This window comes from Leucopleurus acutus, assembly GCF_964270905.1.
Source record: "Leucopleurus acutus genome assembly, chromosome: 16".
Lineage (NCBI taxonomy): Eukaryota > Metazoa > Chordata > Mammalia > Artiodactyla > Delphinidae > Leucopleurus > Leucopleurus acutus.
Genome location: NC_139158.1, coordinates 62,941,651 through 62,963,741, shown reverse-complemented (window position 1 = coordinate 62,963,741; position 22,091 = coordinate 62,941,651). Strand labels below are relative to the sequence as shown.

The window sequence follows — 22,091 nt, the reverse complement described above, 5'->3', positions numbered from 1 at the left end:
ATGGACACCTTTTAAAATTATATTCATCAGCTGCAGATTTTCATAAACTTTTAAATGAGCCAGGAACGAAATTAAAGCCAAAATACTACATGGGAAGTTGGCCAAACCTAATCATATCATGCTGGGCAACATCTTCAGTATCATAAACTATTTTGGCCTCTGAGAATTATAACTGCTTCACATTTCAGTCCCAGATATACCAATGCACTATGACAGATGCCTCTCACGTGACCCAGAATCTGGGCTATTCTCCGTTTTTTTGGCTGCACTGCACAGCTTGCAGGATCTTAGTTCCCTGACCAGGGATTGAACGCAGGCCCCAGCAGTGAAAGGGCCGAGTCCTAACCACTGACCACCAGGAAATTCCCTCTGGGCTATTCTTAAATAATCATTTATATAATAAATGGCTAGTACTACCAAAGTTCCTAATTTGTGTGAGGTCCTGTTCTAGGTGCTTATATATATTTATTCATTTAATAAGCACAGCAACCCTTTGAGGTAGGTATACTGTTATCTCCATTTTACAGATGAAATGGAGACTCAGAGGATAAGCAGCTCACCCAAGGAGTCACTTAGTTGGTAAGTGGGGAGTCAGGATGCAGTCCCAGGCACTTGGGCTCCAGACCCTGTTCTCTGCCCTCCAGGAGCTTACAGTTTAGTGAAAATGACCGATGACCAAACCAGTTGTAAATATATATAATCTGTAAGAGCTGTAATAAAAGTAGCACACAGGAGGGGCCAGTGCTAACTCAGGCCAGGAAGGTGTCTGAGAAGGTGACTTCTAAGCTGAGCTATAAAGGATAAATGAGGGTTAACCAGTGGGAGAAGACAACATTCCAGGTAGAGGCAGCCTCATGTGTAAAAGCACAGAAATCAGACAGTTCTCTTCACAATTAGTTCTATGCGGCTTAAGAACAGAGGGCAGACTGGGGGAGGTATTGAGCTAGAGAGAGAAAGGAAGAGGGTCAGATCCTAAAGGGCTTACGTGCTATGCTAAGGGGTCTGGAATTTACCCACTGAGCCGTGGATAACTGATTGGTGGTAAAGAGGAAAGACTGATGGGAAGTAAGTGGCAGGAAGGCCAGTTAAGAAGTTGTAAAGTCTATGTAAGAGATAAAAAGGGCTTAACTATTAAGGCAGTGGGATGAAAAACAGGTTAGAGCAAAGACATACCATGGAAATACTAACATGATTTGACAATTAGGAGTGGAAGATGTTGACATGAGCAACGGGGTAGACAAAAATGCCATTCTTCAAGATGCAGGACTCATGAAGATAGATAAAGATGGGGGCTGGTCAGGGCTCAACTGAGATCCTTGTGGACATCCTTGTGGACTATCAGATGGGTATCTGTGTATGTCCCCTGGCACTCCTAGGGAGGATTAAGTTAAGAGTTGGAGATTGTGGAGGCCTGAAAGTGGAGTCTGAAGCCATAGGTTTGGTCAGCCAGGAATTTATACATAAAAATTAAAGCGGATGAAGAGATGCTGGCATAAGAGGAAGAGTCAGCAAAGCAAACTGAGTATGCAGAGGAGGAAAGCCAGGAGAGACTGTTGTCACAAGAATCGGGAGAGGAATTTCAGAGTCATTTATGACAGGGGCATGTGGTGATCAACTGCCCAGGTTTGCAACCTGCCTCCACCCCTTCCAGGTGACAAGATTTTGGGCAAATTATTCAACCCAGAGTCTCAATTTCCCAACCTGTAACAAGGGATGAGTATCTCCACCTCTGGGGGATTGATGTGAGGGTTAAATAAGGTGATGCGATCTGTGTTAAAGAACTCAGAGCACCCAGGAAATGCTAACATATATGTTAACGTATATATGTTATATCCCTTTCTATAGATTCTGCAGAGGTAGAATATAATTAGGAAGACAAAGGTAGATGCTGGATTGGATTGTTTGTATTTGCTCCATAATTATGTCGGTGACCAAGTCACATGTTCCTTTTTAAAACCCTTATGTGCAAGGATGAATGAGGCAGTCTCTCACCTTAGGCAGCTCCCTGTGTGGTCATTGGGGTGTGCAGGGCAGGGCACAGAGAAGACACTGAAGGTGGGGTCTGAGGAATAAGGGGGCTTATTAAAAGGGACTGGAGAGTTGGGGGGAAAGATGGGGTCCAGGTCAGAAAGTAAGAATGGGTAACCCTGTCAGTTTCTGTTCAGTCTACAGAAGAGCCAAACCCATGCACTTGGCCAAACAAGACCTGGCTGCTGTACTTTTGTGGAAGGACACCCTGATCATCTGGGCTCCCACAGAGGTACACTGAGGTGGAGGTGCAGAGAGGAGTATGTGTGCACCAAGAGTCCACTGACCAGTCAGAGGAGAGACGTATCCGTTCATTCATACAAGCAGGATGGCTAACTGGGCTGCCCCATGGGCCTAATCACTAGACCAACGCACTCCTCTTGACTGCAGTAACTCATAGAGTTATTACACCAAAAAAGGCCTCCTTGCTGTTATCTTCCTTTGCCTCATTTTTATAATATTCTATTGACTTTTTCTTTGTGAGCTGCCTGAAATAACATTTTGAAACAAGGTAAGTATAAAAATAAGTAGGAAAAAAAACAGAACAGGAAATTATGGTCTTACTTTTTAAGAGAAAATCACCTGAATCTAATAAGTGCTCTCAGTAAGTATTGTCATAAAAAGAATGGTTCTTTTTTTCTTTTTTCAGATGAGGAAGATGAGGCTCACAGAGGTTAAGTGACTTGCCTAAGGTCACACAACAAAAAGTCTAGATAGGAACTCAATTCAACAGAAGGTCTTTACTCCTAACCCAGTTCCCCAAAGTAGAGCAAGCTACTTAAACCTTTGAGTCTCAGTTTGTGTTCTGGTTATCAACTGATATATAGCAAATCACTCCAAAATTTAGTGGCTTAAAGCAACAATCATTCGATTATTATCACTCATGGTGCTGGGCTTTGACTAGGTCAGCTGGGCCGTTCTTACTCGGTTCTCCAGACAGTGGCTGGGCTGGAGTCATCTTGAAGGCTTCCCTCACTCATGTCTGACAGTTGATACTGGCTGTCAGCTGGAACATGTACACATGGCCTCTTCACAGCATGGTGGCTGGGTCGCAACACAGAAGTAGAAACTGCTAGTTCTTAAGAACAGGACTGGGAGACTGGCATAACAGCATCACCATCACTGTATTCTACTGATAAAATAGAGTCCAGATAAAGGGGAGAGGATATAAAGACCACCTGTCAATGGGGCCATGTTCTAGAACATCCACATTTATAAAATCTATAAAATGGTCATAATCACACAACGAAGACCTGTTTTTGTCAGCCCAAGCCCCCTTTCTTCTAGCTGTAGAACTCGTATTTTCCATTTGGGGATTTTTTCCTCCCTCCACCCTTCACAGGCCCTGTGGCCATGCTCTGCCACCACTTAGAAGCTGCCTGAGAACACCACCAACAGAAGAAGCAGAGCTGAGGAATAGAGAAAAAGATTCCTGATGGCAGCTCCTGAACCCCCGGGTCCCACTGGGTCTGAAAATCTACGCCTGGGCTTTTAAATTTGTGAAACAGTTAACTTCCTCCTGCTTAAGCAGGTTTAAGTTCAGTTTCTATAACCTGTAACCAGAAGTTCACACTACATCCACCTAAAAGGGTGGTTGTGGAGATTAAGTGTAAAATGTGCCTTCTATACAGCAGATATTCAGAAAGTGGCCACAGGTAGAGGGATTTTGATATGCCCAAAGCCAGTCAATGGCCCAACTGGGATTCAAACCCAGGACACCTGGCTCAGAATCTTTTGCCCTACTCTACCGTCTGTATTTTTGTGGTCTCATCATATGGCCCACTGCATAGTATATATGTTATGGGACAAGATGTAACCTGGCCAGGGTTGGCTAATACCTGACAGTCACATACCCATATTTCAATTCCTTGCCCATAAAAAACATGACCAAACTATCATGTTACTATTTCCTAATAGTCTAAAAACTACTCCAAATCTTCAAAAAGCATTCCAGCAGCTGCTACTAAATGTTTTGAATTGGCAAGTGAAATGAGGCCTGAGATAGGTTAAAAACAAATTACGGTCATAATGAGGAATTGGGCTTAGCCATACAACTTGCTTTGGCCAGTAGACCCTTACAAGCATGACACAAGCAAGGAGCTTGAAGAGCACCTGCATATCAGGGCTTACCCTGTCTTGCCTGCTAGATGCTAGGAACGTGTGGCCCAGTTGCCCCCACTACCCAACCACTTGACAAGTGGGTGGTTATCTGGGACCAATCAGCTTCCTGACAATCTGCCAGCTCACTTCAGCCACATGAGAGCCCAGATGAGATAAGCAGAAGAACCACCCAGCTGGCTCACAGCCCAAATTGCCCAGCTACAGAATCAAAAGCTAATAAATGTTCACTAAAGCACTGAATTTCAGAGTGGTTTGTTATACAACTGAAATAAGGGCCATTTACTGTCCCTATCTAGGCCAGTCCCTCACACAGATGAGGAAACTGAGACCTGGCAAGGAAAAAGACCTGCCAGGGTCACAAACCATACTGGCAGCAGTAAAAGGGGGAAAGCATTAGCTCACAATCCAGGAAACCCATTGGCTATGATAGTCCTGCTAGGATCACAATCGATACTTAAGATCTTGAAAGTATCTAGAGGATATCAGTGCTTTGGGCAGAATCTGGTATCACATTTCTTCATGATCTCCTTTTGTTTTTCAGAGTTTGGAAAGAAAAATGAAAACTATTGAGCAATGCAATGGGAAATGTCTTTTCTGGTCCCAGACACAGGGATGACGGGCAGGTATATGCAGGCTTTTGTGGATATGAACCTCTCAACTCAAGGGCCCAACTGTGAGCTTTCTTAGCAGCTGAAGTAGTTCAGGGGCTTTTCTGGGGCGCCAGGTTGGGGAATCCCATTTTTACTCTGTCCAGGATATTTCCTGGTGCCAGGGTGATAAAACAGGGCCTCTGGGTAGGGCAGATGCTCACAACTCTGGAAAGGGTCTTCCCTGCTCTTCTCATGGCCTCTATGCCTGGCATACTACAGAAGCCCATGGCCCATGCTGTTGTACCTGTCCCCCCAGCTCTGAAAAGTGAGTGCCTCAGTAAAGCATACTGAGTAGTCCTTGTAGAGTCTAGAAATGTTATTACAGTACAATGGGCGCACAGCACTAAGCTCTGGGGACACAGAACACAGTGCCAGCCCTAGGTGTGATATTTACCAGGCACCAAAACCCCTTTGGACTTTGCCCAAGTTCCAGTCAAGGGCAGCAGTTCCCCACCTTGTACAGAGGGGAACATGAAGACCTACCCAGGTGCGCAAGTGGGTCAGCTAAGCTAGGCTCTGGTGTCCTGGGTGCAAGGACAGATTGTAGGTTCAGGGACTGTAGTGGTATGTGCCACCAAGGGCTCTTCAAGGGGATGAGACACTCCCTGTGGACCTAGCCCCTTCCTCTAGACACCCTCTTCAACTCTCCAACTCTCCAGATTGAAGTCTTTTGACCAGTTCCAAGGGGCTACTTTTCACTCCAGGTCTGGGTCTCTGACTGAAGGCCTCAGCCTCTAGCCTCTTTCCCCTTGCTGCCCAAGATCCCTGTGAAAAAACAGTGTCCTAAACCAAGATACAGAAGGGGAGGAAGTGGTGAGTTCTAGAACCATTTTAGAGCTGGGAAACAGCAGACTTAGAAACTGAGGCCTGGACCTACCACTGCCTGACCAAGTGGATCAAAACCGCCTGGCACTTCTACCACGAAGTTGCTCTCATGGGCACTGGCACATCTGAGCCTCCCGAACAACCCTACTGGCCATTTTAATCCCCATTTTAGCCATGGAAACTAAGGCCCAGACAGATCAGTTTCAGGCACCCTAGACAATGCTCTCTCTGGCAGGGAGGAGTGAAGGAGGGAACAGAAGCGGGTGTAGCAGACCTGCTTTCTGGTTGGACAGGAGGGCCAGGGTACCTTCATGAGAAAACACAAACCATCCCATCTCAGAGCAAATTGGGATCCAATCTCTTTATTGTCAGGGTCCCCTCCCCGTGGGCCCCACCCTCCTCCAAACCTATAGAAAAACCCCAAGCCTGGGAGTGTCCTGGGGAGGGGAAGCAGAGTGTAGGGAAACTCTGTTCTTTGCCCTCTGGCCTGGGCAGTGCCAACAGGGAGGGAGGGTACATGAGAAGGGGATGCTGATAACTCCACCTGCAGAGAATGTGGCACTGGCTGGGACCCGTGAGGGAGGTGGTGCCTGCTGCCAGCTCTCCTCTGGGACCCGCTGGGGGTGGTTATCCAGGGGTGGGTGCCCTGCTTGAGGCCTGGTACAGTGTACGCCCTTCTCCTGCTGGTGGCCATTGCTCCTGTCAGACTGAGAAACAGACACAAAAGAGAGACTAAGGCTGAGAGGAAGAGCCCCTTCGTGCTCTTGATAACACGGGGCGGGAAGAAGAAAGAGTGGAATGGTGTTTGCTGTTTGCAAACAAAGATATGCCTGAACTCTGGCTTGGGCCTCATAACTTTCTGGCCATGAAACCTTGGGTGAATCTTCCCCTTCCCCGAGCCTCAGTTTCCTCACCTGAGTCCCCAGCACCTCTCCTGCAAACTGGCTTAACAAGGTAAAACTTAGCCTCCCAGGTAAAACAAACCACGAAGATTGCCTAAACTTAAATGTATGGTGGAGCATCTCATAGCATGAATGTGTCATGCGTATAGACACCTCTGCTGTTTGAGGCCCTCCTCCACCCAAGCCTGTCTTACTCTGGAAACGGCCCCCAAAGGAATGGGGCAGAGTATGGGCAGAGCTGCTGTGGCCTGGTTTCCCTCTAGGGTCGGGTAGAGCAGGGTGGTAAATACCAACCAGAGAATGAGCTTTGAGGCCCACACCACTGGGTTCAAATCTAGGCTCCATCAATTACCACCTGGGGATCTTGTGAGATACGTGGCATCTCCCTGCCCCCTTCAGTGCCTCAGGTTTCTACATCTGTTACACTGGCACAGTCACGACCTTGTAGGGCTGGGGTGCACAGGGCATTTCCTCCTGACAGGATCCTATCCCAGCCCCTAAGTCTGGCATAATCATCACCCTCTGATGATGAGCAGCTCCCTCTCCCCACTGTGCAGAGCCGGGACTGCAGCCACAGGAGGCTCCTGGCCATTTCTCACACACCAAGGACTGCCAGCGTTCTGTGCCTCTGATAAGGGTGTTCCCTCAGACACTTCTCCCTCAATCCTCAACAGGCTCAGCTACACATCACCTCTTCCACCACACCCCTCTATGAGCCCCTGGCTCTCCAGTCCCTGTCATCCTGCTCACACTGGGTGGTAATGGTTTGTCCTCCTCCAGTAGACTCAGAGCTCTTTACAAGTGGAGACAGGCAATGTAGCTCGGAGTATTCTGAGGGAACTCCTGTTGGGCGGACCTGGCTAGCCCATCCACGGCTGCCTGCTCTGCAACCCACCAAGCCCCTACAAATGGGCATGGCAGGATGTCTGGGGACGACAGAGCCTTCATTGCTGGGCACAGCACTACCCTGCCAGGTCTACTGCACCCCTCCCCACCAGGACCCCCGTACCTGCTTACTGCAAGGCCCCATCCTCCGCATCTGTGTCCTGGCTGTGCTCCTGATAGGGAGGAGACAACAAAGGACCACATATCACTCACTGCAAGCTCTGTCCTACCCTGGGGCCCAGAGCACATATGGAGACCACACTCAGAAAGGGGGAGGGACAGCCAAAGGGAATAACTATGGGACCAGTCTAACTAAAGGCTGGCTTGGGATCCCAACAGGGTAGTCTGAAGGACCCGCAGGAGAGAAAGGACCAGTCAAGGAAGTTCTAGGTGTGCCAGGGGGCACATTCTGCATAGAAAGACCTTCTTAGGTTGGAGCAGACTGAAAGCCTAGTAGACTGGTGAGCTCCCCATCTTAGGAGCATCGAAGCCTTCATTAGGGCCTCTATGGAGACTACTATGCCTGAAAGAGTAAGATGGGGTATCAGGCTAGGTTTAAATAAGAAGAGACAGGCTGGGCATGAGAAAGACCTCTCAACTGTTATGGCCATAAGCCTATCTGTCCTCACACCAGAACCCAGCCATGTGGAGAAAATTCACAGACCCGCTGAAGGCCAGGCTCCAATCCTGGCTCAACCCTCATTAGCTACAACGCCCCGGGCAAGCTACTTGACTCCTTTGAGTCTCAGTTTCTTCATGGTGTAAAATGTGACAAGAGTAATACTTTGCAGAGTTCAGGGCTGCTGTTAAGGTTAAATGAAGTTAAAAAGTGTGAACTTCAGGGCCCGGTGCTCAGTGTTAGGTAACTGAGAACTAGGCACACAACAGACATCTTATAGACTCAGAATCTGGTCTACTTTCCCGCTTGATATGAGCTCCTTGCCTCAGTCTGAAGAATTCCAATAGCAAACAGAGCTCACTCCCTCTTGAGACAGCCTGTTTTCATTCTGAGGCAACAATGGCTTTTAGAAAATCCTCAGGTGGAGTAGATATCCACACTCCCCGTGGCTTCCCCAGGCAAACCCCTCGTGCTCCCTGGAACTCTGCAGACCGTGTGTGTTTGCTTGAGTCCGTGACTCTTCCCTTCTCCGACTCATGTAGAAGACAGAGTCTAGAATGGGCCTTAGGCTAGAGAGAGGTCTGCCCCAGTCCTCAGTGGGATTTCTGACTGGCAGCTGAAATAGCTAAGTACTCCCTGTTCGTTCCCCCCTCTTCCTCACAGGACTAGAATCCCTGGGAAGGAAGGAGGGAGCTCATAGGGCAGCCAACCAGCTCAGAGGTTCCCCTTCTCCCTGCAGCCCTCCTGCAACCAAGCGTGCAAAGTCCAGTCCCAGTCCCAATTCCCCCTGCCCCCCACCGCATGCCCTCACCAGCTCTTCCTCGCTGTGTGTTAGCAGCCCCTCCTCATCACCGTCGTCTCGAGCCTTTGCTTCTCCCTGGGGCATGCTTGCCTCAGCAGCTGTGTCCTCTTGGGGGGCCGGTGGCCGGCTGCTGCCACCACTACTGCCACTGCCACTGCCGATGGCGCTGCCACTGCCACTCTCGCCCTTCTTTTTGCCATCTTCAGGCGGAAGCGGGGGATGAGGGGAATAAAAATCAACCTGGGGCAGCTGCCCGGGGTAGCACCTTAGCGTAACCTAGGCCTCAGCACAGTGGGTCCAGGTGGGATTGGAGGCCACAGTCCCTCTCTGCCCCATGCACTGTCCTCCCCACACTCTGCCCTGTGCCCCTGGCCACTGATCTGGGCAGGGACCCTTGGAAGCTGACCTGGATTGGACTTCTGCGCCTCGGCAATCTGCTCCAAGCGACCCAGCAAGGCATCGATGTTGGACTTGATCTGGGCCAGCTCTGTCTTGATGGTACGCAGCTCACTGCTCTTTACTGAGAGTGAAGGGAGTACAGGGATGTCACCTAAGGGCTGGGAGCTTGACACTAACACAAGACCCTAGCCCCATTCTGTCAACTAGGAAGACAGGCCAGTGGCAGAAACTATCCTTGTCCACGGTCTTTTTCTGGCCAGGGAAAAGGCCTGAGCTGCCTGTGGCTTCCCCCTGAGACTTTCTGGAGGCCCTTCTGAACCTGGATCTCCCCCACCATCCCCGACCCCTCCAACTCTGAAAGGGACTGGGGATGGATAAGAATGGAGGTGTGTGGTGTGTACCTCTGTGTGCACCTGAGCAAGCATGTGTCTTTGCTTATGTTAGAGAGTGGTATCTGTCTTTCAAGGTGTGTAAATGTGAGTGTTTTACAATCAGATTTCCTGGGTGCCTGACCACGTGTGCACACCAGAATGAATGTGGAGTAGCGAGCCTGTGTGGACCTGTCCTTGTGCTTACTAAAGGAAAGATGACACCATTTCCTCACTGGGCTCCACGTCACAGCACTGGACTCTGTGCCTAACCCAAGACCCTCCTCCACAAATGTCGGTCTTTTCCTCTTAGAAATGCATGAAAATACTCACTTGGTTGTATTAGAGCTGCAGAACTGTGGGAGATTTGTTCCTTTATCTATTTTCCAATGTAAAAAAATGTAATTCTATTATTTTGCTAATGACAAAAATAAAAATTACCTAGGAAGAAGATATAGTCACTCACACTTGATCTTGGCTGAGCCGGTGGTGGTCATGGCTGTGGAGCGGGCAAAGAGCTTGACAGGTATGGTGGTTTTGACACGTCGGACCAAGGGGACTGTGACCCGGGGTCGCTTCACAGGGACTGCCCTGGGCACTGGCACTGGTGACAGGCGGCCCCGATAGTCGAAGAGCCTGTGAGAGCAAACGGGCCAGAGGCTGCAGCATGGCCTGTGGCCACCAGAGGGCACTGTGACCCTAGACCAACACATGTAAGGCTGGTGAAGGGCTGGGTAGCCTGTACTATATACCTCATCCTGCTCCCAGTTAGGTCCTGAGGGTGAAGAGGAAGGGCTTTCTGGACATCAGTGACCTTACTACATCCACCTTTCCTACCATTCAAGCTGGGTAAGAGCAGGGGAGGTGACAGGTGGTAATGGTTATAGCCCCATTCAACAGAGGAGCAAACTGACAACAGCCCCAGAAAGAAGACTTCCCTAGATCACCCTGACACCCAGTCCTGCTCTATTACCTGACCTACTTCTGCTCAGTCAACTGTACCCCGAGCTCTGGTCAGAGTTTTCAAATCTCCCTGAAGCAGTACAAATCCCCAGCTGGAAACAGAGAGGTGAGGGAGTGAGAGTCAATCCCTAAGCCTGCCTAAGCCTCAGTTTTCCCATCTGCCTAGTGAGGATGGCTACCCCAAACTCTGTGCCCCCCACATCCCCCAAGGCTGCCGTGAGGGTAGAGCATGGGAGAACTTGGTTAAAAACACACGTTAGAAGGTGTGATAGGTGAAGGGCCAGGGTACCGAGACCCTCAACTCAGGGGCCTATGGACCTCAGAGGCATGAGGCTGGAGTCCAAGCCCCTTTCCTCATTCTGGGCCCCCAGTCACCCCATCCTTCTCACTCGACTTTGAGGATGGAGGGGCAGGGGGCCCAGTGGAGTATCAAGGTTAGGCAGCTCGGTCAGACCCTCTATACCAGACAGTATGCTGCACCCCCGACGCCATCACCCAGCCCTTTCCAGGAGGGCTTCTCTTCCTGATCAGGCAGAAACTCAGTAAGCCAAGTAGGGGTTTCTCCCACCGCTGCTGCTGCTACCACCTTTCTGCACAGAACAGCAGCCACAGGGGTATACTATGGGATCACTTTCCTGATGACAGCCAGGTTACCTGCCATCACTAGGCAATTCAACGCCCCATGCCTTGGTACTCCTTTGTTTAGGGAGCCCCTGCCCTGGGGTGGTGATGGCTGGAGATGGAGAGTCTCTGGGAATGGACCCAGTCCCAGACCCTGCATTTCTGCCCCTAAGGGGAGGGGGCGGCTCTGGCCTTGGTCAGAATCACTGAACCACAGAATCCCAGAGCTGGAAGAGCCCTGAGGGATCACTTGGTACAAGCCCATTTCAAACTGGGAGGGGATTTGCCCAAAGTTGTGCACTCTATTCAGTGGCAGAGCTGAGATTAGCACCCAGGTCTTCTGATTCCCAGGCTAGGGCACTTTCCACTACATTGCACTGTCTCCTGAAACCACTCACAGGTGAGAAAACTGAGGCTCAGAGAGGTCTGTTCTTCTGGGACAGCCTGGGGCAGGCTGAGAGGGAGGGAGGGAGGGAGAGAAGCAGGAAGGAGGAGAAGCTTGGGCCAGCCCCCACCATGATTTCCACAAGAATGTGGCTGGTGCCATGGACGCTGGGGTCTGGGTAGGCTTGGGGGTGGGCCACAGCCTACCAGGGACTAATTCAGACCTCCAAAGGACTGCTGGCCTCTTGGCTATAAACATAAGGCTAAGAAGCTCAGACTGAGCTCTGAGGTTCCTTCAGCTGGCTGGGCACCTCAGAGAGGTAAGGAAACTGAACAGCAGAAGCGTGAGGGCTCAAATTCCCTGCACCTGGCCCTGTACCTGTTTTGTATTCCAACTTGCTACATTTATAGGTCCCCTGGCTGTCCAGTCCCATTGAGTCCCACCCCAGGATTAGGAAGGGGAGGGGCGGTCAGAGAGTTGGGAGACAGTGTGGGCTGGGGAGAGCTCTGGCCTGGGCACCTATAGAACTGGACCCTAGTCCCAGCTCTGCCACTAACTTGCAGAGCAGCCTTGGGCAGATGCCTGTCCACAACTCTGGGCTTCAGTTCCCACTTGGAGGACTGAGTGGGCTGCACCAGCAATCTCTCAGGACCCTTCCAGCTTGGCTGTTTCATGCCTGGGCACGCCCCTCCCCCGCTCACCTGGCGTAGAAGTCGTCCCGGTAGTAATCATAGTCAAAGCTGTAGCCACTGGGGAAACAAAGGGGAGAGGGCCGGGGCTTAGAGACGGCCACTCAGCCCACTCTTCGCAGGCCCTCATCTCCAAACACCTCCCGAAATTCTAGGCTTGGCATACCGTCACCACCAGTGTTCACTCCCTCTGTGGAAAGAGGAACCAATCCCACCCAGAGACAGACAAACAAGACAGAGCGCCCCACCTGTATATGGCAGATGCTGCTCTCTTTAGCCCCTTGGGTCTGTTGGGCTTTGGCTCTCCAGCCATGTTGATGTCTGTATGGAGGGAGAAGGCAGAGTCAGATGCTGACAGGATTATCAGCACCCATACAAATATCACCCTCATGCACGTGTGCAGCAATTTATGTGTTTACATGAGATACACATGGACTTCACTCACTAACATGGACAACAGGTGTCTTCACAAATTAGACTCATACCCACACATCACATGCATATAGTTGTTTACACATTCAGATACATTCAGATACATGCATGCATGCTCACAATCACACACACACACGGCCACGTACATCAAATTATATGCCTTCTCAAGTACACTCACATAAACGCATACATCAGACACACATCCTCACACATACGTTCACATATCCAGGAAATAAGATCACACACTCTCAACTACACTCAGACGTGGCTCCAACATCCTATACTTAACTGCCCATATGCAAATGAGCCAATGCACATTTACACAAACCTTCTACCAAACATCTTTATGCCTACAGCAGAGTTCAGCAAATGTTAGGACCTCAATAAATATTTGGTAAATGAATACATGAATATCTGCTTACACACTCAAGTATATTCTGATACACACATAACTCTACATATATACATGTAAGTAAAGTATGTGTCCACATATTCCCCACATGTTCAGTTACATCCACATACCACATATTCAGGGACACATATCCTTCTCAAACATACACAAATATACCGAAGTACGTGAACATATACAAACACTATACAGGCTCCAGGGCAGGCCTCCAGCACGGCCACATCTCATGTACATAGCACCGCGACCAAGAGCACCTGCTTCACCTTATGCTCCCAGCCCCTCCTCCTGGCTCTCAGAAAGGGTTCTAACCTAAGCCAAATGCAGCCCAATGTAAGAGGCTGTGCTAGTCCACTCTGTTCCCTTTCTCTGGGGAATCTGCATTTTAACTGGAACGCTTACACTGTGAAAGCAGGGACAGAACAGAAGTGTTTTCCTGAAACTTCTAAAATTTTCCCATACAGGCACTGATCTTATAGTGGGTGATGGTTGGAGAAGACAGAAAAAAGGATAAGAGGGAAGCTAAAGAATGCAGGCCAGCACCTGCCCAGGAGAAATCCAGGGGCAGGGCCATGGAGAGATGCTTACCCAGGGTCTGCCCAGCCAGCACCCGCCCATTCTCTCCCAGCACAGCTGCCCGGGCATGGCGCTCATTGGCATACTGGACAAAGGCATAGCCCTTGTGCACAGAACAGCCGGCCACACGGCCATACTTGGAGAAGATGGTCTCCACATCAGACTTCTTCACCACAGCTGTGTTGAGGTTTCCGATGAAAACCCGAGAGTTGATGGATTTGGGGTCATTCTTGTTGGTTACGTTGCTTGTCTGGATCTTCAAGGACATGGTGGCCACCTGAAGAAAGAAAGCCACTGTGAGGCTGGGAACCCGGGTTGGGCTCAAGGGCTGCCCATGGCCCACAACCTGACTAAACTGGATTGCTTTGTGCCTTCCTACACACACGCCCCTACAGCATCCAGCTTCCCCATTTTTGTTCATTTCACTGGCTGCTGACCTCATATAGGTGTTTTACATATGTTCTGTCGTTTGGTACTGACATGATAAGCAGAATTAGGACATTTTATAAGGGAGGAAATGCAAAGTCAGAGGTCACAATGCTAGTGAATAACAGGACAGGGATTTGAACCCTAGTCTGCTTGACTCAATTCTTCTCTTTTAATTGAGACACTTGAGGTTTATTGGTTTATAACATTACATAAGTTTCATATTGACTCCAGTTCTTTCAAATCCACTCTTTCTTTAATGTTCATCTCAAATGCTACCCCTTGCAGGATCTAAAGTTGAAGATCTTCCACAGCTTTTCTTCTGTTCCTTCAATGTAGAACCATGGTAAAGAGGTCACATGGTAAATGCAAGTAATGTATGCTCTAAAACAACTTCATATTAAGAAAATTGCTCAGTCTGATCCAGACATGGACCATGACTGTCTTTATTAGAACCAGCCATTTCGAAAAAAATGAGCTAAACCTCACTGAGCATTCACTGTGAGCTAAGGGTAGCATGCAATATTGAATAATTCCAAGACTCCATGAGTTCGACAGATAAGTGGATAAATTAGATGTGGCCCATATATACAATGGAATATTACTCAGCCATAAAAAGGAACTAAATTGAGTTATTTATAGTGAGGTGGATGGACCTACAGTCTCTCATACAGAGTGAAGTAAATCAGAAAGAGAAAAACAAATACTGTATGCTAACGCATATATATGGAATCGAGAAAAATGGTACTGATAAACCTAGTGGCAAGGCAGGAATAAAGGTGCAGACATAAGAGAATGGACTTGAGGACACAGCAGGGAAGCAGAGGCTGGGACGAAGTGAGAAAGTAGCACTGACATACATACACTACCAAATGTAGAATGGATGGCTAGTGGGGAGCTGCTGCATAGCACAGGGAGATCAGCTCGGTGCTTTGTGATGACCTAGAGGGAGGGGATATGGGGATATATGTATATTTATAGCTGATTTACCTCGTTGTACAGCAGAAAACTAACACAACACTGTAAAGCAATTATACTCCAATAAAGATGTAAAAAAAAAAAAAAAGACTCCATGAGTGTTATCATTATGCTTCATATTTTACCAAAACCAGACTCCAACAAGTTCATTAACTTGCCAGGAACAGGCATTCAAACCCAGGTCGTTGGTCCCTAAAGCCCATTTCTATCAAATTTATCACTCTCTTTCCCAGAGCTAAATCCACTTTAAATACAGTTGACCCTTGAACAACACAGGTTTCAACTGCATGGGTCCACTTTTATGCAAATACTTTTCAACAGTAAATACAATACTGAATGGTTCCCATGGTTGGTTGAATCCACGGATGCTGAAGAACTGTGGATGTGGAAGGGGCTGACTGTAAGTTATACTCGAATTAACCCCTGCATTGTTCAAGGGTCAACTGTACTACAGTAAGTCAGCATATTTATCTGAGAACTGTTTTTAATAAATTAATTTTTTAGAGTTATCCATTTTACACTTACTATTCAAATTCTGTCCCCTTTGCTTAGAGATACTATACTTGCTCTTTGCTCTCTATACTCAGGCAATGTTTTTTACCCCAAAGGGCTGTACAACTCTCTCCTACTCCCCTTCCTGGACAGATTATAATCTGGGCACAGGCTCCAAAGGGAAAGGGAAAAGGAAGCTCAATTTCAGTAGAAAAGGCCTACGTAAGCCTTGGCATTTATACTTCTTGGCCATCTTCTGCTCACCGACATGGGTTGGTGCAACTCCCTTTTGGAACACTCCTATCTTAAATAGAGCTATTGCAGAAGGTGCTGAAGAACCACCAGGCAGTATGCATAAAAACTCTCATCAGCTTAGGCTAACCATAAACACCTGCCTATTTACCTAATATTTTAGGGCATAGGGAGTTTCAAATTTTTAGTGAATTAGAGAAGAGCTGAGTATAAGCTGGGATATCTGTATCTTTTGTCCCACTAGGTTTTAAAGACCCTTTTCTCCTCAATCCTCCAGCTTAGAAGTTAGCACTTTCTGACCAGCAGATGGTACTGTTTGCAAGGAAACCATACGCTGGACCTGAGAACGATTCTGGGGAAGAACCTGCTCCTATTATGGGCTTGCAGTAGCAAGGATACTACTCAAGTGTGTGTCATCGCAGGTAAAGGCTGAGGGCTGAGAGGGCACTGCTACTGATGAAGGAGCTGGTGCCAGTTTTGGAGCTGGCGTGGGAAGACAAACTCTTCTGTTACTCAGTTTGCCTTTGAATCCAATCATAAACATTTATAAAGCAGTGAGGGACACAAAAGAGACTGCCCGTGAAAACACTTAACACACTGCCCATATGCAGAAAGAAACGCTCGATGTATGTGGGTTCCCCATTCCTCACAGTTCTCTGACAATCCCTCTCCTACCTGGATGACAAGCCATTCAAAGGTTAATTCCTTGTGCATCCATGGGTATACAAGAAATTTGTGGGGCTCCTCCATGGGCATCAGATAACTCTCTCCTTTGAGCTATCTCCAGAGCTATCTCCTGGAGACAGCTCAAAGTCATGAAGTTTTGGCCCAGGGAGATGCCACCTGCTTTGGCTGGAGGGAGCCAACCAGGTCAGGTGTGTAGACCAAGACAGAAAGAAGAGAAGGGGGGGTTGACGGTTCGGAGATCTACTGACGACTGCTGGCTCTGCCACTGCCCTGGCAGGGACATGACCATCGCTGGGTTCCCTCAGACTGCTTCCTGTTCAGTAGTGTTAGTGAGCTCTAACACTACTGAACAGGAAGCACTGCTGAGCACCTGTGCTTGGTGCTATTGTGGGATCAGCATTCACTCCTTGGCTGGTGAGCAAAGTCTTTGGGTTTGCCTCTACCCAGTCTTTTCTCTCATCACCTGGGGTTTGGGACGATGTATATAAAAGGCCTTTGCAAACTGTGAAGCTCTTTATAAGATCTAAAAGTTACTCTGACTAGTTGAACATCTCTGTTCTACTAATATTGCCATTTCTGGGCCCATTCTAGATGAGGGTCAAGGTCAGACTGGAGCACATTCTGTACAATGCTAAGGAAAGGCAGTCAGAAGCCATGTCACACGGGGGTCAGTTTTCTGATCTGTAGAGAAGACACTTGGGAAATATATGTATGTGGTTGCCCTGCACTGCCAAGGAGAAATGTCTGCCTGAAGCATGCTCCGGGAACCTAACCGCTGTATTGCCCAACCAAATAGCCCACAATCTGCTTTCAAGGCCTGCACGCTCTTCAGAGGGCAGGCTGTGCTGCTGCTGTACATAATCTCAAGGGGTAGGTATCTCTGGGGGTTCAGAAAAGCTTAAGTATCCACTCACATGTCCATGAAGCTCCTCAAACTGAGGAATGGAGTTGGGGGTGCAAAATGAAAAGAAAGCATGCTCAGACTAGCTCTCCTAGAACTGCTAGGTTCAGTTACAGAATCCCAAATTCAGATACAGTCTTCCAGGTTATGAAAATACCAATTTGTTAGCCTCACTTATAAGTTATAACCTTTGAATATTTAGACACATGGTACGTGGGTCTCCATCTATACTCTTGTTCTTCCCTGCAAATGTTAGAGGCAAGCTTGACAAAGTTGCACAGTAAATGCTCAATAAACATTAGGGACGAGGCAGTGAAGGTAATATCCCAGAAGGTGGTGAGAAGGGCTAGCTGTGGCCCTTAAGTAGGGGTATGGAGGAGTTGGGGGGACTACTAGAGGCTAGGGTTCCAGGCACCTTTTTCTAGCCTGTGACCCAAACACCTTGGTCCGCACACCAACCATCCCCAACTCAATCCTCTCCACACAATTCTATCTTGGCTCTTCTGGGCTTCCCACTAGGTTAGAGTGGGAGCCCTAGAAAATACTGACATCCTATTCAGCAGAAGCTGGTTGACTTGATAAGCTATTTTCCCCCCTGGGCCAAGCTCTGCCTCACAGATTAGCTGTGTAATTGAGAGCAAGGTGTTTGTAGTCCCCGGAGGCCCCATGCTTAGCAATGAGCTAAGGAGAGGTGGGTAGAGGGATTGTTCTTGTGGAGGTGCGCAGGGGCGGGGGGAGCGGTGAGAATTCAAGAACCCAACTTGTTCCCAGAGACTTCTGCAATGTCAGATTAGCAGGGACCTTAGTGAGCATGGAGCTTATATGCTCTTACTCTGAGGAACAGAGGGGAATGGACATGGCCACGATGCCATAGCCAGTGAGTAGCAGGGCCAAGAACCCCACAGGTCCTCTGACTCTACGTCTAGGGTTCTTATATTTCATTTTTCCTTCTGGGCTGCCAGGAGACAAGTCCCCAGGACTTTACCTGCTAAAACAACTGCTGCATAAAAGCTGGGATCTTAAGCTAATTAAAACCCATAGGAACACAGGCTTTGAAATGCAATTTACAGCTCAAAGGGATGGGCTGGCTCCTTCAGGCTAATAAGAAAAGAAAATTTGGCAAAAAACAAATCATTTTCCCCAGATGAAACATTTCAGATGGAAGCTATGTTTTGGAAGAGCCAAGCCTGAACATGTGGTAAAGTGACAGGGCTTTGTCAAGGCAGAAAAGCCCTAAAAGGTACCTGAACCCCTGAACTTTGAGTAAACGAGCCTCCCAGAGGGGCACCACAGTAAGAATAGCCTCTAATTACTGACTGCCAACTATGTGTCAAGAGACTTTACAAACCTCACCTTATTTAATTCTCACAACAGCCCTATGAGGAGGTAATTTAGATAGGGAAAGAAAGCTCAGAGAGACCAAGTAACTGGTTAACAGAGCAAAACCAGAACTGGAACCCAGGTCTGTTTGACTCCAAAAACCTATGCATAGAGATGCCTTGGGTACTGATTCCCATTGTAAGAGTGTGTCACCCTGAGCCAGCCACACCCTCTCCTTGGTCCTCCTCACCCCTTTCCCTTTTCTACTACAATGCTTCATATTTGCACAGGATTTTAGTAAAGAAAACCCCAGTTTATTTTCTTGAGCCTGACACTGTTAATCCCATTTTATAGATGAAAAAGCTGAGGATCATCAGCAAAGATATGGGACTTACTTAAGGTCCCCCAGTTGGTGAAGGGAGTAGCTAGGGGACTTGAATCCAGGCTTCTTGTTTGACACCTACATGCCACTGTCTCAACTATTCTAAGCCTGTGACTCTGCCTTATCAAACCTCATGCCCTCCCAATGCTGCCTATCAGGACCTAGTCTTCAGCCTGACCTCTGAGGCACTCAACCATCAGAACACCCACTTCTCCAACTCTGTAAATCCTCCTCAGCACTGGATCTCTGCTGCTCTTGGTCCCCATCCCCCACAACCAGTGCTATCTAGAGCCTCTCTCTCGGCCCGTTCTGCTGGACATCTCCAGCCTTATTCCCAAGCATGGGGATGAGTGGTCACACCAGCCTGTGGCCAGACCTCTGCCCTTAGATAACCCTGGAGCCATCTGGGTGACTTTAAAGGAAAATAGCTATCAGTGATGGGGAGAAGCCAAGCAATTATACTGATCAGGACCTAGGGCCTCCTTGGTCCAGAGGCTCCTGGTTACCAGGCGGCTAGGGATGACAGAACATCTGTTAATCTCATTAAACTCTCCAGGCCCCAGCTCATTATCACTGCCCAAATGATCATTACTGGCCAGACAGGACTAATTTCCCAAGGAATGCTCTTTAGTTCTTGACCATTCCCACTCCCAAGAGAAATCCTAGTTCCCAACAACCTGAACACTGAGGGCCCCTGGAATGGGTGGAGAGTTTAAGGGGTCTAGGCTGCAGGCTCAGGAGGCTTGGCTCCGCTGCTCTTAGTCATGTGACCTGAAACAAGTCTCGTAATTTCTGAGTCTTATCAACCTATTCTGAAAATAGAAAGAATCTTTTTCCTGACTACCTTTCAAATCTGATATAAAAATCAAGTAGGCTAATTGATGTGAAAGTTCTCTGTACATCTGTAACATACTATAAATGAATAGGGGATTATACCTATTTCTATTACCCAACTCCTATCTCCTTCACTCATTCAACCAACATTTTTGAGTATTCTCCTCTGTGCTGGCACTGTGGAGGTGCTGGGGAACAGTGTTTACGGGCCTTGTCCTCTCCTTGTTTTTAAGAAAGCCTTCTCTCCAGGAACCTGTTTCTTGACTGTTTCCTAATAACAAAAGAATAAACATGAAATAGCAGAAACGGCTCTGCAGTCAGACAGGACTGAGTTCTAATCCCAGTCCTACCACTTATGAGACATAGCCCTGGACATGTCTCTTATCCTCACTGGGCCTCAGGTTCCTCAACTGCAAAATAGGAACTATACCAACCTCCCAGGATTAGTGACAATATTTGTAAAGTGCCCAGTATAATGGCTGAGACCAGTAGATATTTACATAAGAAACTCAAATGCCCAATGCCCTATGCAAAGAGATGAATCTAGCCTGGCAGTCTAGATCCTCCACATTCCAGCTCTAATCCTCTTTACCCAGGTTGTCTCCCAGTGCTCCAACGCTTCACCTGAGAATAAGGGAGTCAGGGGTAGGGGGCCTATGCATGCTCTCTCCCTTGTCCTACTATCTGGTACCAAACCTAAAAACTTCGTAGAGTGCCCCCTCCCCATGCCTGTCAAATCACTACTGTTTGGGACTGAGAGAGGAAAGAACACTGGTTGGGAGGAGTTCCAGGCTTTGCTGAGCCACTGACTCACCTCTCTACCACACCATGAGGTCTCTAGTCCTATACTCCAACACTAGTATCAGCATCTGTTAGGCCATGAGGGGAGACCCCAAAGCAGAAACAGAAGGTAGAGCTGGGGCCTCAGCCATCTCTTCCCACAGTGTGGTTTGAGTATATACTCTACCCTCCCTGTATCTTGCACTCTAACCCTACCCTTGATTATGGCCTTAGGCTGAGGTTTAGCATCTATGACAAGCAGCCCATATAGCTATGGAGGGAAAGGCAACAAAGGGTAGGTAGGTACAAACTTGGGCTTACAATCCCCAACAATGAGTTAGAGTTGGGGAAATACAAATGATTGTTGGCTTCTTTATTTTTGCCAGAGGTCATCCCCTCCATGCTCCAATAGGAAGACTGGTCCTGGCTTCGCTGCTGATGTACCACATGATCATGAGTTTGGGAGCATGTGACCACGAAGGGCCCTTCCAGGGTTAACATTACCAATACTTGCTGAGCACTTACTACATGCCAGGAACTGTACTATGTCTTCTGCTATGAGGTAGGTGGTGTATATATAGTGTCCATTTCACAAATGAGGAAACTAAGCTTAGTTGGAGCTTAGTCCTACACAAGCTAGGAAATGGCAGAGCTGGGACCAGTCTGTATGAGACAAGAGGTAGTGCTCTTAACCTTGGCCCAGAATGGCTTTGTGCTAGGCATGCACTCTACCTGCCAGGAGATCAGTTTCTAACACTTTCTGATCCTTTGGGAAAAAACTCATGGAGCCTTGCTGAGTGCATACTCTCAAGTCCAAGAGCCAATAAGCACTTGCTGTGAGCCTGGGGGATGGACTCCTCCCCCTTCCCATAACTCAAGGGGCTGGCTCCTCACAGTGATGTGGCAAGATTAGTCACTGCTTGCCGTTGGTTGATTATAGCTATTCTTTTCTGTAAATGAAGTTTAAAAGTCATCAAAGGGTTTGTCAGCTGTGACTTATGAGCCTCTTTCCCCGCAGGGAAGTCAGGCAGTGACAAATGCCCCTCTTGTTCTGCCATCCATTACAAGGCAGAAGGTGCCATGTTCCAATTACTGGAGACCCCGATGAAGTTCATGGAAAACCCTGCTTCAGGCTGCAGCCATTAGTCAGGCCTGGCAGGGCTGCCAGCAGAGCTGCCCTAGGCCCAGGCCCCACTGGCTAAGAATGGAGTAAGGGCACATTTCTGACTTTGTGAGTCAGCCCCTTCCACCCCATACTTGTGTTATCTCTGGTGGGTTTATTCTAGACACATTTAAAAAACGAGTAAAAACATGGGCATCGTGTGGGCTGTCTCAAAGTACCCAGAATCAAGACTGCTTAAGACAAAC

General features: G+C 48.2%; 1 protein-coding gene across 4 annotated transcripts in view; it reads right to left on the bottom strand.

Moving 5' to 3' along the window:
- Nucleotides 1-5,980: 5,980 nt before the first annotated feature.
- RALY (RALY heterogeneous nuclear ribonucleoprotein) overlaps nucleotides 5,981-22,091 on the bottom strand; it is a 79,581-nt gene continuing 63,470 nt past the window's right edge. For 3 of the 4 annotated variants that reach the window (XM_082857572.1, XM_082857573.1, XM_082857571.1), the window contains 8 exons: nucleotides 13,684-13,948; nucleotides 12,506-12,578; nucleotides 12,270-12,317; nucleotides 10,066-10,235; nucleotides 9,239-9,352; nucleotides 8,842-9,032; nucleotides 7,536-7,584; nucleotides 5,981-6,331 (listed from right to left, as the gene is read on the bottom strand). In XM_082857572.1, coding sequence (XP_082713698.1) covers nucleotides 7,540-7,584; nucleotides 8,842-9,032; nucleotides 9,239-9,352; nucleotides 10,066-10,235; nucleotides 12,270-12,317; nucleotides 12,506-12,578; nucleotides 13,684-13,939 — 897 coding nt within the window. In that variant the 5' untranslated portion in view covers nucleotides 13,940-13,948 and the 3' untranslated portion in view covers nucleotides 5,981-6,331; nucleotides 7,536-7,539. The remainder of the gene's footprint in view (nucleotides 6,332-7,535; nucleotides 7,585-8,841; nucleotides 9,033-9,238; nucleotides 9,353-10,065; nucleotides 10,236-12,269; nucleotides 12,318-12,505; nucleotides 12,579-13,683; nucleotides 13,949-22,091) is intronic. The other variant, XM_082857574.1, reaches the window with a different exon arrangement.